The 16,671-nt window shown below is 48.4% G+C and overlaps 1 protein-coding gene across 4 annotated transcripts in view; it reads left to right on the top strand.

Annotated features, from left to right (window-relative positions):
• The window catches only part of PRKD2 (protein kinase D2), a 23,519-nt gene extending 9,767 nt beyond the window's left edge, over positions 1-13,752 (top strand). For all 4 annotated transcript variants that reach the window (XM_058195845.1, XM_058195847.1, XM_058195848.1 and 1 more), the window contains exons 5-18: positions 200-401; positions 1,257-1,337; positions 1,763-1,913; positions 2,165-2,282; positions 2,731-2,808; positions 3,382-3,640; positions 4,500-4,552; positions 4,658-4,730; positions 5,515-5,621; positions 7,163-7,324; positions 8,466-8,564; positions 9,869-10,136; positions 10,844-10,929; positions 11,401-13,752. In XM_058195845.1, the coding sequence (XP_058051828.1) occupies positions 200-401; positions 1,257-1,337; positions 1,763-1,913; positions 2,165-2,282; positions 2,731-2,808; positions 3,382-3,640; positions 4,500-4,552; positions 4,658-4,730; positions 5,515-5,621; positions 7,163-7,324; positions 8,466-8,564; positions 9,869-10,136; positions 10,844-10,929; positions 11,401-11,637 (1,974 nt within the window). In that variant the 3' untranslated portion in view covers positions 11,638-13,752. The remainder of the gene's footprint in view (positions 1-199; positions 402-1,256; positions 1,338-1,762; positions 1,914-2,164; positions 2,283-2,730; positions 2,809-3,381; positions 3,641-4,499; positions 4,553-4,657; positions 4,731-5,514; positions 5,622-7,162; positions 7,325-8,465; positions 8,565-9,868; positions 10,137-10,843; positions 10,930-11,400) is intronic.
• Positions 13,753-16,671: the final 2,919 nt, after the last annotated feature.

Below are 16,671 nucleotides of genomic sequence, written 5' to 3'. Positions count from 1 at the left end.
TGGGGCACTCCAAAGCAGCTCTCCTTACTTCCACCCTCCCTTTTTTCCTTCTTCCTTCCTTCTCTCCTTCTTTTCCTTCCTTCCTTCTTTCTTTCTTTCCTCCCTCCCTCCTTCCCTCCTTCCCTTTTTTCCTTCTTTTCTTTCTCCCCTCCCTCCCTCCTCTCCCTGTCCTGATCCTGTTTCTCTCCTCCACTTCCAGAGCCGAAGTTCCACGGAGCTTTTTCCCCGCCGCCTGACCTCCTGCACCTACATTGGCCGCCCCATAGAGCTGGACAAGCTCTTCCTCTCCAAGGTGAAGGTGCCCCACACCTTCCTCATCCACTCCTACACCCGCCCCACCGTCTGCCAGTACTGCAAGAAACTCCTGAAGGGGCTCTTCCGCCAGGGCCTTCAGTGCAAAGGTGAGGAGGAGGCACGGGGAACTCCCTGCTACCAGATATTGGCAGCCTTGCAGGAGTGAGGCTGGCTTTGCACAGCTAGAGCCCGTTTTGTTCGTGGTCTCCTCCTGCTGGCGGCTGATGGCATTACAACCTTTGGGTCACCCCTCTTCACAGACAAAGAGCAACCAAGTGACTTTCGGGAGGGGGGGGGTGTCACTGAAAAATGGCTTCCTCTAAAAGATATTGGTCTAAAGTCCACACATGGTTGGAAAAGATGATTAAGAAACATATTGATTTTAAACCAGAAATTTTTTTATTGGGAATTATATCTGAAACATATAATAGAGAAGTGAGATATTTGATTGTAAATGTTTTAACAGCAGCTAGGATTGTATTTGCCAAAAATTGGAAAAATGAAAGACTTCCATTGCAAGATGAAATTATTATGAAAACGTTGGAATGTGCAGAAATGAGTAAATTGGACCAGGAAGAGAAACAATTCTACAAAATATGGGATTTCTTTTATCAGTGGTTAGAGAGATGTGTTAAAGAGATTTAAGTAAGACTGTATAATGAAAATGTTAAATTACATGATGGAGTTTAGGGAATGAGATTGGAGATGTTTAACATTAAATTAAGAAAGCTGATTAGAATAGAGAGAATGAAATGTTATTCATAATTGAGACTAATTGATTAAAATGTTGAGAGATACATTATATTGTTAAAAAAAAATAAGATTGATAAATTAGTTGTAATGAACATGGTGATTGAAGATTGTTTTATGTATGTGTCTTTGTAAAAAATAAAAAAAATTGTATTAAAAAAATGGCTTTCTCTCTCTCTTTCTCTCCTCCCCCTCCCCCAACTCCTCTCCAGATTGCAAATTCAACTGCCACAAGCGTTGTGCGACGCGGGTGCCCAACGACTGTCTGGGGGAGGCATCCTTTAATGGTGGCGGTGAGTTCCAAAGACATCTTGTGTTGCAGGTGGGGCAAGATGAGAGGAGACTGTTGCCGGGGGTGTGTGTGGGATTTTATTCTGGGAGAGGCAGGAGGGATGTTGCAGAGCTGACCTTCCGGTACCGTTTCTAACCAATGCAGTGATTCGCTTAACGACTGTGGCAAAAACGTCCTAAAGTTGAGCGTGATGTACTTAACTGCCTTACTTAGCCCAGGAAACCCTGGTCCCATTGCGGTCGTAAGGCGAGGACTACCTCTTTCATACCTCGTTTGGCCGTTTCGAGATGCCCACGAATGGAACGCATCAGGATTACCAGATCTCTGGCAATTGCTGATTATTCCTGAACCTTGAGGACTAGAAACCTGATGCGCCTGGGATCAGGGTTGGATTTGCCTCATTGGATTCCTTTTCCTTCCCTCCAGATGTGCCGATGGAAGAATCGAGTGATCTCAGCGAGGCGGATAAGAACTCACTCATGGACGAGTCCGACGATTCCGGGATCATCCCAGGATCTCATTCGGAAAACGAGCTGCGCATGGACGAAGACGTGGGGAGCCTCCAGAAATCCCAAAGGTGAGGCAGAGACCCCGAGTGCGCCATCCTCTCGGCTCTGGGGCTCAATTCTGGTCGTAAGTCAAGGACCACCTGTATTTCATAGCCGTTGATAATTCTGATTTTTCGGGACCTCTAGTGAACCCCCGTCCCCATCTTGGGGGTCTTCTTTTCCCACTTGGAGAGGGGTGTTCAGTCACCCTGCTCTTTTTGCCCTGCGACCCCCAACCACGCTGACTTGTGCCCCCGTCTCCCTCTGCCCCCACTCCCAGCTCCGTAGGGTATATCCCCCTGATGCGGGTGGTGCAGTCGGTCCGACAGACGACGCGCAAGTCGAGCACGGCCCTGAAGGAAGGCTGGATGGTGCATTTCAGCAACAAAGACACCTTGGTGAGCGAGAGGGAGGGGCTGCCTCCTTCCCCAGGGGCCGGGGGATTCTGGGAGTCCAAGTCCACAAGTCTTAAAGGGGTCAAGCTGGGAGGCCCCCTTGGCTCTAAAGTGGGGTTTCTCAAGCTTCGCAAGTGAAAAAAGATGGGGGATTCTGGGAGTTGAAGTCCACTTGTCTTCCAGTACAGCAGCAGGCTGGCCGGGGAATTCTGGGGGATGTAGTTCACACAGCTTCAATTTTGTTAGCATGGTTCCTGGGGAATTCTGGGAGATGTAGTTTATACATCTGAAATTTTTGCTAGCATGCTGGCTGGGGAATTCTGGGAGTTGAAGTCCTCCTATCTTCATTAGCAGGCTGAGCAAAGAGGGGGCCTTTCATTCCAAGAGAAGCCCCTTCCTCTCCTTCCCCCCCCACGACCCCCAAACATTTTCTATTTTTTCCCCTTTGCAGCGGAAACGGCATTATTGGCGGCTGGACAGCAAGTGCCTCACCCTCTTCCAGAACAACAGCAGCAACCGCTACTACAAGGTGAGCCTGTCTCCTCGGGGGGGGGGGGCTCCAGGACAGGGGCAGAAGTGGGCAGCCGGACCCCACTGGGCCTAGCCAGCTTCTGCCCTTCTTTGGGGGGGCCGGTGGGCTGTCTTCTCTCAGCTGAAACCTTTGGGGAGGAAAAATGAACCCATAAATGAGCCAAGTATGGGTCACATGACCACAGGGGGAGGGTGGACAGATGTCAGAACTTCAGAACCGGACCATAAGCATCTTTTTTGGGGGGGAGGGTCTGCCGTAACTTTGAACGGTTGCTAAGCCGACGGTTGTAAAGCCAGGACGTATCTGTGGAGAAAAGCTGGTTTATTGTCTGGACTGGATTAGATTTTTTAGTTTTTTTAAATTTTAAATTTTAAATTTTGTACTGATTTTAATTGGTTTTGTTATTTTTAGTTAAATTGGCCGGTTAAATATTTCATTTTAAAATTATTTTAAATTTATTGTCTATCTATGTATTTTAATAAGGCTGTACACCGCCCTGAGTCCTTCGGGAGAAGGGCGGTCTAGAAATTTAATTAATAAAAAAAATAAATTGTCCTTTTTCCTTTCCAGGAGATCCCGTTGTCCGAGATTTTGACCGTGGAGCCGGCTCAGGACTTTTCCCTCATGCCATCCGGGGCAAATCCTCACTGCTTTGAAATCATTACCGCCAACGCCACCTACTACGTGGGCGAGAACAGCGCCCCCGGCAACTCCCAGCATGGCGCGGACGGCCTGGAACACGCCAAGGCCTGGGAGATGGCCCTCCGCCAAGCCCTCATGCCCGTCATCCTGCAGGGGGTACCAGCTGCCCAGGGACAGCCCCCCCACAGTAAGTACCGTAAGCGCCCCGGATAATGTTTGCGTAGGTCGGTCGTCCTCGCTTACTGACCGCAATCGGGTCCAGCAGCTCTATTTGCAAGTGGTGCAGTTGTAAAATGGAATGGTGCACTACCGCCCTGACTTACGAGGTCAGTTCCAGGTGTGGTCATTAAGTGAATCCCCTGAGATCGTTAAGCACGAAGTCACATGACCGTGGCTTGCAGACTTTCCTGCCAGCTTCCCCATTGACTTTGCTTGGGGGAAGCCACAGATGTGAGGTTGTGAGGGTCTGCCAGGGAAGGTCGCATATGGGAATCACATGGCTTTGGGAAGCTGCAATTGTCATAAATATGCATCGCTTTCCAAGTGCCCAAATCATGACCCTGGGCACACTGTGACGGCCATAACTTTGAGGACCGGTCACGAGTCTCCTTTTTTAGCGATCATTTGAAGCAGTTGCTGAACGGTCAGTAAGTGAGGACTTCCTTGCCAAGACACCAGTCCTGCTGAATCAAGGCTTCCCTTCTGAGCATGCTCCTTCCGCGACACTGCCCTCTAACCATGGGAAAGGGTATTACATTGCCTTCTCTCGGTTTGTAGCCCTTGGAGATACATCGCGGCCCTCTTGGTCTGCCAAGTGGCTTCCAGGGGCCCAGTTCCTGGTGCACCAGAGGGCAGAGAGGGGCAAGATGTCTTAACAGATTAACAGAGTTGGAAGGGACCTTGTAGGTCATCTAGTCCAACCCCCATCCCCACCCAAGCAGAAGACCCTACACCATTTCTGACAGATGTCAGTCCAGCCTCTTCTCGAAAGCTTCCAGGGATGAAGAGATGGAGGAGGTGAAATCTTTCTGTCCTGTCTTATCTAGGACAAGCGTCTTTGAGGATCTCCGTGTCCAACAGCCAAATTCAGGAGAACGTGGTAAGTGACCTACAAGACACCATTCTTCTGCCTCTGGATCTCCTTCTTTGAGCTCATCACCTGCTGAAGGGGACCTCAAGAGGTGTCTTCTTTGTCCAATTGCAGGACATCTCCACCGTCTACCAGATATTCCCAGATGAGGTCCTGGGCTCCGGTCAGTTTGGTGTGGTCTACGGAGGTAACCCAACTGGTGGCTTGGCTTCCTTTTTCCAGATTTTGTGATAGAAACAGCAGTTGTCAAAAAGTCAAGATGGCAGCTCTCCACACCGGTCAAAACGAGGAGGGAGGGTGGATTTGTTTTCACAATCCTACACTGTGCCGTTCTTGAAATTTTGTGATGTACACCTCAAAGCTAGTGGGAATGACCCTGGCTCTCAGAAAGGACCAGTTGTGGTTTTCCTTGGAGGTCTTCTAGTCCAACCCTCTGCTTAGTCAGGAAACCCTAAACCATTTCAGACAAATAAATTGTCCAATCTCTTCTTAAAAATTTCCAGTGTTGGAGCATTCACAACTTCTGCAGACAAGTCGTTCCACTGGTTAATTGTTCTAACTGTCAGGAAATTTCTCCTTAGTTCTAAGTTGCTTCTTTCCTTGATCAGTTTCCACCCGTTACTTCTTGTCCTGCCTTCAGGTGCTTTGGAGAATAGGTGGACCCCCACTCTTCTTTGGGGCAGCCCCTGAGATATTGGAAGACTGCTATCCTGTCTCCCCTGGTCCTTCTTTCCCTTTCCAAAAAATCAGCCCTTGACCTCAATCAAAACCCTTAGAAAGAGACAATGAGCCCATTCAGGGCCAAAGATGAAGTCTTGAAGGCATCTACCAACCCTTTTCCCCCCCAAGGATTCACGCCCTCTCAGAGGATCTGTCATCTCTGGGGAGATTCAGAGCTGGTCTGGAGGTGGGTTGGAACCAACTAACTCCGTAACTTCTTGCTAAGAGCTCTCTGTCTCGTCTCCGGCCAGGAAAACACCGCAAGACCGGGAGGGATGTGGCCGTGAAGGTCATCGACAAGCTTCGTTTCCCCACAAAGCAGGAGAGCCAATTGCGGAACGAGGTCGCCATCTTGCAGGTGAGCAGATCCATCCAATCTTCTGGCACCCCTGACAATGGACTCTCGCTTTTCATTTTTATTTCATTTTTAATAATTAAGTGGCTAGGGTCATTGGACAATATAGATAAAGACATTATGATTGGTTAGGTTTCAAAACCAGGGGTCTCCTGGTGTTGGCAACTTGTGAACTTCAAACTCCCAGAATGCCTCAGCCAGGAAGGGATTCTGGGAGTTGAAGTCCACACATTGGAAAGTGACCAAGATTGAGAAGCGCTGTGCTACTGCATGGCGTTTTCTCTAGATGTAATATTTTTTATTAATTACAGCTTTTCCCCCCCATGGATTTTAGAATTATAATAGTATTATTCTTCAGGCTAGTAATTTGACTGTTCTTCTAAATCAGGGGTCGGCAACCTTAAACACTCAAAGAGCCATTTGGACCCGTTTCCCACAGAAAAGAAAACACCGGGAGCCACAAAACCCTTCCCGTGCCTGACTATTTCCTGAGTGGCCACAAAACTAGCACATGTAGTTGAATTAAATGTTCTGTTTTCTTCTGAAACTTTTCTTTTCTTGGATTTATCCATGGTTGGCCTACCAGGAGTCAAAAAGCTCAATAAATTGTGTGCCGGCAGGTGTCGCACATTGGCGGTTGTGACGCATATTTTGAGCGACAGGGAGCCGCAGCAGAGGGGTGAAAGAGCCACATGCGCCTCCAGAGCCATGGGTTGCTGACCTCTGTTCTAAACGATGGGGTTGCCTTATTCAAATTGTCTTAATGCCTTACTGTATTCATGTTTCTTAACTATATAAGTGACAGAATGTTATTTTGAATGTGTGCCAGTGTCCACATTAAAAAAATGACAATAAATTTATCTATCTATAAGCTCTTAAACTTACAATTTCAGTTGTATTGCTTTATAGGGGGTTATAGCTGGTTTCTTCTTCTTCTTCTTTTTTTTTTATTGAAAAAGTTTTAACAAACAAAAATATTTTTTCTCCTTTCCCCCCCCCCTCCAAAACCCCCTTTCCCCCTCCCTTCACCACCACCCTGGCTTCCCGGGTCAATCACAAGGTATTGTTATACATAAACCAATCATAGAATAAAATTTTCCCTTCTAATCCAATTAACCTCATCCGAGTCTTTTCATTTCCTAACCTCCCCCATTACATTCTAAAATAATACATCCTAATTATTCAAAGGCAGTCTGATATCTCTTAATCTGATATCTTTGTAAATAATCAATCCATTTTTTCCATTCAATTAAATATCTTTCCTGCGTATTGTCTTTCAAAAAGGCTGAGATTTTAGCCATCTCAGCCAAGTTAGTAACTTTCAATATCCATTCTTCTATTGTAGGTAAGCTGGTTTCTTCTATTCAGGTTCTGTCCTGCAGAAGCTGCAGAGAGATTTGCTCTGGGGGTCAATGCCAAAATAAAATGACGGATTGACTCTCTTGGGGCACTCAGACTGCTAATAGTCTCTCTCCAGGGGAGGGCTGGGGAGGCCCCTTCCCTTAAGGGTAAGCCTCCTGTTTTTCATTTTGACTCTGTCCTAGAGTTTGAGGCACCCTGGGATTGTAAATCTAGAATGCATGTTTGAGACCCCGGAGAAAGTCTTTGTAGTGATGGAGAAGCTCCATGGAGATATGTTGGAGATGATCCTGTCTTCGGAGAAGGGCCGGCTGCCAGAGAGGCTGACCAAGTTCCTAATCACCCAGGTAGAAATGCTTCTCCAAATCTATCTTTTTCTTTCTTTCTTTCTTTCTTTCTTTCTTTCTTTCTTTCTTTCTTTCTTTCTTTTTTCTTTCTTTCTTTCTTTCTCTCTTTCTCTCTCTCTTTCCTTTCCTTTCCTTCCCTCCTCCCTCCCTCCCTCCCTTCCTCCCTCCTCCCAGTAGTGGAATTCAAATTTTTTACTACTGGTTCTATGGCCATGGCTTGGTGGGTGTGGTGTGGCTTGGTGGGCATGGCAGGGGAAGGATACTGCAAAATCCCCATTCCCTCCCCACACCTGGGGGAAGGATATTGCAAAATCTCCATTCCCTCCTCACTCTGGGCCCAGCCAGAGGTGGTATTTGCTGGTTCTCCAAACTAGTCAAAATTTCCGCTACCGGTTCTCCAAAACCTGTCAGAACCTGCTGAATAATTCTCCCTCCCTCCCTCTAGTTACTTACTTACTTACTTACTTACGGTACTTAAAAAATTTCTTAATAAATAAATTTTGGAGAATGTAATGCAGGGATCTGTCACTAGGTGGCTCCAGAGTCCTAACTAAAAATAACGCTTCTGCCTTGACCTGCAAACCAAGGATATGATTAGAGATTCTTCCCAGGGGATTATAGGTTTCTTAAAACAAAGAGAAAAAATCCCCTTTGGGGCTATCAAGTCTCTTCTAGCATCAGAATGACTCTAGCAATCTCAAAAGACAGACAGGGCTTCTTTGGTCCCTTTTCTAAGTTATCCACGCGTCAAATGTAACTTCTGTACTTTGCTTCTGATCCTTTTATCCCATTTCCTAAGTAGCATCATCAGTGCTAGAAGGGAACGAGGTTTGCAGAGTGGAGGAGGACGACACCTAACACTGAATACATTACCTAGTTGGGTAATGAAACGTCTGAAGAAATCCATCAAGCTTAGAGAGCACCAAGGACCCCACAGTTCTCCTCCTCCTCCTCTTTTCTCCACTCCACAAACACCATTCCTTTCCAGAACTGATGATGTAACCTAGCTAGGTCATGAAACAAACCAAAGAGCACCAAGGACCCCACAGTTCCACCCTGAGCTCCACAGATTCTCCTCTGTTGAAACTAGAAGTTACTCGATGGCCAATTTTTTTCCCCTGGACATTTCCTGTCTCCTCAGGTCCTGGTTGCCCTCCGACATCTGCATTTCAAGAACATCGTGCACTGCGACCTGAAGCCTGAAAATGTCCTCTTGGCGTCTGCCGAGCCCTTTCCGCAGGTAAACCGTTACTTGCACCGAGGCTCCTCCTGGACACCCCCAAACAAAGCACGCTGGCTTCCCTTTCACCCCAAAATCCCCAAAAGTGGGTTTGTGGGATAGTTAACCACAATTCTCCAAGAATTCAAGTTAACTATGAGTTCTTCTTCCCCCTGAGAATTCCTGGAAGGGCCTGCAGTGTGGTTGAAACACAGAATTACGTGTACCATGAATGTGTGGCTCTTGATTTTTTAAAAAAAAAATAACCATGTTTTTCTGTCTCCCGTGCTCTTGTGCTTGCCGTTGGCTGAGGAGAACAAGGTGGGCTTGTCTCGGGAATGGAAAGGAAGCGAGGAGAGAGAGGAAGGGGCCTGGGAATGCGGTCAAAATTGAGAGGAACAGCTTAAATGAGTCCCCCAAAATCTCAGGGCCACACCTCGCATGAAAGACGAGGCCCCTGTGCGAAAGTTCAACTTCATTGAATTATAGGTAGTCCTCAACTTATGACCACAATGGAGGCCAACATTTCTCCTCACAGTTATGACCGTTGTATGACCCTAGGGGCCATGAGATCAAAATGCAGGCGCTTGGCACCCAGTGGGTATTGAATGATGGTTGCGACGTCCCAGGGACACGTCCTCACCTCTGCGACCTTCTGACAAGCAATGGGGGTTGTCGCTGGTTTCGCTTTATGACCCTGGTTCACTTAACAACCGCAGTGATTCGCTTAACAACAGTGGAGAAAAAAGGTCACAGAGTGGGCGCAACTCACTTAAAAACTGTCTTGCTTAACGGCAGCAATTCTGGCCCCAACTGTGGTCGTAAGTTGAGGACTATCTGTATACTACTGGTGTTTTCTTCTTCGACCTATCTTTCATATGATGTAGGTAGTCCTTGACTTATGACCATAATGGAACCCAACATTTCCGTCGTTAAGTGAGACATTTGTTAAGTGAGCTTTGTCTCATTTTATCACCTTTCTTGACAGTTTTTAAGTGAAGCACAGAAGTTAGCAATATGGTTGTTAAATGGATCTGGTTTCCCCATTGACTTTGCTTGTCAGAAGGTCGCAAAAGAGTCGGATTACGTGATCACGGGACTCTGCGACCGTCATAAATATGAGTCAGCGGCCAAGCAATCGGAATTTGGATCACGGGGAAGCTTCAAAGGTCGTAGGTGTGAAAAACGATCCTAGGTCACATTTTTCAGTGCCGTCTTTTAACTATGAACGGTCACTAAACGAACGGTTGTAAGTGGAGGACGGCCTGTCCGGCTTGCCCCCGTCGGCTAAGCCTCCCTCCCTCCCTCCCGTCTGGGCTCTGCAGGTGAAGCTGTGTGACTTCGGCTTTGCCCGCATCATTGGGGAGAAATCCTTCCGGCGTTCGGTGGTGGGCACCCCCGCCTACCTGGCCCCCGAGGTGCTGCTCAACCAGGGTTACAACCGCTCGCTGGACATGTGGTCGGTGGGCGTCATCATGTATGTTAGCCTGAGCGGCACTTTCCCCTTCAATGAGGACGAGGACATCAACGACCAGATCCAGAACGCCGACTTCATGTATCCGCACAACCCCTGGCGGCAGATTTCGGTCGGAGGTAAACCAGCTTTGGAAAGAGGCTTCGGCTTGAAAAGACCAGGGTGGGGGTGGGGGTGGGGGGGCTTTTTTGACAACCTTGGTTACTTTAAGAAGGGGTGGGGGGGCTTCAACTCCCAGAATTCCCCAGCCAGCACAGCATATTCCTTCCTTCCTCCCTTCCCTCCCTCTCTATTCCTTCTTTCCTTTTATTATTTCCTACCTTTTCTCTATTCCTTCCTTCTCTCTATTCTTTTCTGTCTTCCTTCCTCCCTTTCTTCTCTCTATTCCTTCCTTTTTTCTCTCCTCTTTATTCCTTCCACTTTCTCCCCCTTCTCTTTTTCCTCTCTTTCTTCCTTCCTCCCTCCCTCCCCTCTCTATTCCTTCTTTCCTTTTATTATTTCCTACCTTTTCTCTATTCCTTCCTTTTCTGTCTTCCTTCCTCCCCACTATTCCTTTCTTCTCTCTATTCCTTCCTTTTTTCTCTCCTCTTTATTCCTTCCTCTTTCTCCCCTTTCTCTTTTTTCTTTCTTTCTTCCTTCCTCCCTCCCTCTTTCCCTCCCTCCCTTCCTCTCTCCCTTCTTTCCATCCATCCATCCATCCATCCATCCATCCATCCCCATCTAGTATCACTTGGATTGAGTTGGGTAGCAATAGAAATTGAATGACTGAGTTCATTAATAACCAACCCTGGTTTTAAGGCTTGCTTCTCCTCTTGCCTCCTCTTAGCCATCGACCTGATCAACAACCTGCTCCAGGTGAAGATGCGGAAACGTTACAGTGTGGATAAGTCACTCAGCCACACTTGGCTACAGGTAGGTTGAAGAGGTGGGGGCTCTTCTGACCCAAAGGACTCACTCTAGGTCAGTCTTCCCCACCACAGTGGCCTCGGTACGTTTGGACTGTAAAAGTCTTTGATCGAGGGGACCTCAGCAGACGTTTCATTACCAGAGTAGGTAACATCATCAGCGCTAGAAGGGAGAGGGGTTTGCAGAGAAGAGAAGGAGGAAGGACCATGGGGTCCTAGCTGTTCTCTGACCTGGGTCATTTTCTTGCAACCGTTTCACTACCCAACTAGGTAACACCATCAGTGCCAGAAGGGCGTGAGATCTGCTCTCACACTCTTGTTTGCTTGCCCTCTCGGTGTGGGCAGGAGTGTGGTCCGTGGGTCCCACCCATGTGTCATTCTTGGTTCTTTGGGCTGGTCACCACCAGGTCCCTAAGACCGCCTGCAAACGCCTCCAACCTGTGTTGTGGTTTCCATCTCCCCCCCTCCCCCTGTTTAGGATTACCAGACCTGGCTGGACCTCCGAGAGCTGGAGAGCCGGATGGGCGAGCGCTACATAACCCATGAGAGCGACGATGCCCGCTGGGAGCACTTTGCTGCCGAGCACAGCCTGCAGTACCCCGAGCACCTGCGCGTTCGACGGCTGCAGGAGGAAGAGGAGGAGGAAGAGGAGGCCAGAGAGCAAGAACAGGAGATGGAGATGCAAGGCTTGGCCGAGCGGGTCAGCGTCCTCTGAAGGCTTGTCGCAGGACGAAGAAGGACCAAGAAACTGGAAGGGGACCTTGACTGGAGCAACCCCAGCCTCTTGTCTTGAATTCGCACTGAACACCTCCCCAATAATCTCATTTCCGGAGGTTGGAAAAATCACAAAAAAGAAACGGAAACTATCGGGACATCTTTGGCTGCTCCGAGGCCACGATTACTAAGCCCCTCAACGGCCATGATTAAGAAGACTCGCGATGTTCAAGGTAGTCATGCAGAATGGATGGAGCTCCCTGAACCTTGGGACACGGCCCTGCGTTCGTTGTTTCCTCCCCTTTTTTTCGACTGGGGATGTGTGACTTTCTTTGCAGGTTGCATTAGCCTTGTTTGAGCCTTTTCCCACAATAGCCCTGGGTTAACGCAACGACGGGCAGTTTTCCTCATCTAGGACCAATGGGGGTGCAGAGGAAGCTTTGGGGAGATGTGAAGGTTGAGGAAGAGGAATTGAGAGATGTTTCAAGGTGGAGGTTGAACCTAGAAGATCAGTGGGGATGAAGGTTCTTGGTCCAGGGTTTTCCAAACGTGGCCACTTTAAGACTGGTGGACTTCAACCCCCAGAATCCCCCAGCCAGAAACGTGCAGCAGGCAGAAAGACGCTGGCTGAGGAATTCTGGGAGTTGAAGTTCACGAGTCTTAAGGCTGCCAAGTTTGGAGACTCCCCCTGGTCTAATAAATCTTGAGTGGGAATTGGTTTCTTTGATCTCTGAATCGGTGTTTCACAAACTTGGCCTCATGAAGCGGGGTGGACTTCAACTCCCAGAATTCCCCAGTCAGAACCATGCAGCGGACAAAGACCTGGCTGTGAGGAATTCTGGGAGCTGAAGTCCCACAAGTCTTGAAGTTGCCAACTTTGGAGACCCGCACTGGTCTAATAAATCTGAGTGGGAGCTGGTTTCTTTGATCTCTGAATCGGTGTTTCTCAAGTGGGGTGGACTTCAACTCCCAGAATTCCTTACAGCCAGGTTTTTGTCTGCTGCATGTTTCTGGCTAGGGGATTCTGGGAGTTGAAGTCCACCCCACTTCAAGTGCCCAGTGAGAGACACTGCTTTTAATGAGTTAGCGGAGAGGTAAGGATTGTTGTCAAGCAGCCAAAAACTCACTCAGGCAGTTTTTCAAGCAGGAGACAACTTTTGGGAGATAAAAAAGAGAACTGCCCCTCCTCCCCCCCAATTGCTCCTTCCTCCATGCCTCCCAAACAGCACGTTGGCTTTCCGAAGTTGACCGTTTGAAACAGGCCAGCGCTGCCAAAGACTGGCTCCTTGTGAGTGCGAACAAAGCCACTTTCTCTTCCAGCGCAAAATGGGCCAACGTCTTTGCCTCCAAACTCCAAGCAGGCTGGCCGAAATCCATGCGCCGGAAGGGAAATGAGGAAACCCCAGAAGTGTGGGGGGGGGAATACTATGTGGTTCCCCCTCCCTTTAAAAAAAAAAAAGTATTTCTTTTTGAAAGATTCAGAGGCCATTCTGCACATCCAGTGTGAAGGATTCACCCATAATTTTTGGACGGGACAGGAATTCTCCATCTAATCAAATGCTTCCCGTGATGGTCAGGTATAGAAATATTTTTCTCCCCAGCCAGGCTGATGGGAATGGTAAGTGTCACTTAGTTGGAAAGTACGGAAGAGGTCTGCAGGCCTCTGGATCTGGGGTTGGGAAGGAGAAATGTGTGGGTTTGTGGTTGTTTGCGTAATACAAACTGAGGTGAGATTTTCGTTCTTCACAGCAAGATTTCAGTCTTTTAACATTGGCATTTATTAGATTAATGGTCCATCTCTACTCCCTGCTATTCAAGTTGGCCATCAACCTTCTGCTGAATCTTACCAATTCTCCCCTGGCACTTAACTGGGTTCACACACCGCACCAAATCTGTGTTTCGCTCATTAGAGCTTGCGGAATAAACCACCATTGATTGGTCAAGGGGAAATAGTCAGTTTTAGGGCAGGTCAGCCTCTGATGTGGCTACTTCGTAGGAACTGGGCTTGCATTGAAGAGGCAGCTTCCCCCGGACAATTGTTTATATCCTGAAATGTCTATTTTTTTTTTAAATAACCAGAACGTTGTGCTGTATATAAAAATACATTTAAATCCTAGATTTGAAAAGGTGTCTTTTGAGTTGCATGGAGATTTGGCTGCAGAAGTCCGTTCCTTTCTCTGTTGCGCAGGTCTCTGGGGAAAATGCTCATCAGATTCCTGCTTATTTATTTATCCTTCTATTTATATCAAATTTATATGCCGTCCATCTCCCATCGAGCATCTCTGGGCAGCTGGCAACATTGCTCGGTTTCATTCCGCTTTCCAATCTCTGGAAAAATCCTTCTCGCAAAGTTTGAACCTTGCATTTTGCTTGTACATTGCATTTCGTTGCTGTTGGGGGTCTCTTGCTGGGCAGACCCCGGCCCTCGGTTTTCCAGGGCTGCTCAGCAGCTCAGCAGCTCAGCAGTCTCTGCTGCCTTAGCCCAGGCCTGGCGTGCCCATTCGCCCCTATTTGGCAAGCTGGTCTGTGTGTCATTTGTGCAAGGTGGACCTTTGAAAACCGTGCCGTGGGGGGCTTAAAACCGTGCAAAACAACATACCAGAAGTTTTGGAATGAGTTGGCAATGGACAACTTTGAAAAGGAAGGTCAACTCCGAGATGAGCTTGCAGAGAGCAGAAGGAAGCGGTGAAGGGGGCAGTGGCAGAGGCTGAGGGGGGCTATGGGTCGAAGGAAGCTTGTGGGGGGGTGGGCAGGTAGCAAAAGATGGTTTGGGGAACTTAATCCTGGATCCAAGCAGGCAAGCAGAGGGAGAGATTAGACGAGTGGTCAGGAGACGGTGAGAGGAATTGAGACAAGAGATGGCTAACACCTGGTCCCTTGGCTTGGTGTTGCTCAGCCTTGGCAATCTGAAGAGGGGTGGAGGACTCCAACTCCCAGAATTCCCCAGCTGGCATGCTAATGGATTTGAAGAGGGGTGGACTTCCCCCACTTGGCATGTGAATGTCTCAGAAAGCCTCATAAAATCACATGAACGCTAGATTAAGATAACACCACAACTCTAGACTTACACATATGCTCTCCAAAAAGAAGAATCATCTTGTTTCTCAGAGACTGGTAGATGGTTGAGATGGTTCCTAGATTTTCCAGCTGTGCAAAGGACGGAGCATTAGCTGGCTGGGGAATTCTGGGAGTCGAAGTCCACCCTTCTTAAAGTTGACCCAGTTGAGAAAACACTCCCTTAAAGGATCTGATCCTTTAAGTGAGATTTCCTGTGGTCGCTCTCTGCACAGGGCGCCTGGAATTCGTCCATGCCTGGCGACGAGGTTACTTTGAAGTAGAGGGAGGCAGGAGGATTTTCCATGCAGGCTGTGGCTATAGCAACAATGGAATATACAGACAATAAACAGTTTTTTCCTCCTTCCAATCACTTTTTCCAGAACACGGCTCTCCGCACATGCCTTGGCACGCGGCCCCTCTCGCTCTGCATATGCTTAGAAAATCTGGAACAGATTCGGCGGTGGCGGAATCTGTTAGCAAGGCAGCGCGTTCCTTCTCAGAGAGGGACACTCGGATCTGCTAACAAGCCAGCTGCTAGCAGGCTCTAGGTTGGCCACACTTCCAGGTGTAGAATTGACACGGGTTGTAGATGGGGAACTGACACGCATTCCAGGTGTGGAATTGACACACATTCCAGGTGTGGAATTGACAAGGGTTGTAGATGGGAAATTGGCATGCATGCCAGGTAAGGAATTGATGAGTTCCAGGTATGGAATTGACATGTGTTCCAGATGAGAATTGACATGGGTTCTAGATAGGGAATTGACATGTATGCCAAATGGGAGATTGACATGGGTTCTAAACGAGAATTGACATGGGTTCTAAATAGGGAATTGACATGCATTCCAAATGGGGGAACTGACATGGGTTCCAGATGGGGAATTGACAAAGGGTTCCAGGTGTGGAATTAACAAGGTTCCAGGTATGGAATTGACATGGGTTCTAAATGAGAATTGTCATGGGTTCTAGCTAGGGAATTGACATAGGTGCTAAATGGAGGATTGACCAAGGGTTCCAGGTGTGAAATGCATTGCTCAGGATTATTCCTGAGAGCTAGAGCGGTAACGACAGCCCATTAAAAGTGGCTGTTACTCCCCCTCTACTAATATCCCTTTTGGTGTGGGGGGGGAGGCGGGGAAAGGCATTGTGACGTTTTGAGTTTCCTGCTGTGGACGTCTGCCTCTGTCTTGAGCCAAGCCTTTGGGGGTCAGTTTTGGGGGAAGATTGTCACCAAATTGCATCCCACATGCACCAATCCACCCACCGTGCGAGGCTCCTTGGCACGTGGGCAGCCCAGCGTGACGGTGAGAGGAGAGCAGAGCTGCTTTCTACCACAGCTTGCCAGCAGCCTCAAAGAGACGCCTTCTTCCTATTTCTTTCCTCCCCCCCACCTCTTCAGAAGGCCAACATTGCTATTTCTCACTGTCCTTAGCAAAAGGATCCTCCCCCCCCACTGCCATTGCCATGGCTACCCGCTTCTCCATCACCATGGCTACCTCCTCACACTATTATTATCCCCACCATTTATAAACCACTGTTGCTACCCGTCCATGTCACTGTCATTTCTGCCAGCCCCTTCCTCCCGGCCGCTGGAGCATCACGGCGCATGGCTGGAGCATCCCTGGAAGCTGAGAGCCAGCCTCTCCTCCTCCAGCATTCCCTCCTGCAAGAATCATCCAAGGGACAGCCTGACTTTTCCCCTTTTGCAAAGGGGGAGGGGGAGAGAAGGGGTGTGAGGTGGGGGGGGGGGGAGACTGTTGGCCAGAAATCCATCCATCTCCTACCATGGTTCCTCTGTGGTGGATCTCTTAAAAATAAATCCCTTTCACCACCAACCTGGGGTTTCCAAGATGTGATGGACCTCATCTTCCATCCCCAACCCAATGCCCAAGCTATGTAGGGCGATGGGAGTTGTAGTCCCAAACCCCAGAAGGGCTTTGGGAGAGTAGGAGCCTGGCCAGTTTGAACTTTGCTTTCT

The sequence above is a fragment of the Ahaetulla prasina genome, chromosome 10 (genome assembly GCF_028640845.1).
Source record: "Ahaetulla prasina isolate Xishuangbanna chromosome 10, ASM2864084v1, whole genome shotgun sequence".
Taxonomy (NCBI): Eukaryota; Metazoa; Chordata; class Lepidosauria; order Squamata; family Colubridae; genus Ahaetulla; species Ahaetulla prasina.
The sequence above is the reverse complement of the archived record's forward strand: the minus strand, read 5'-3'. Positions and strand labels throughout refer to the sequence as shown.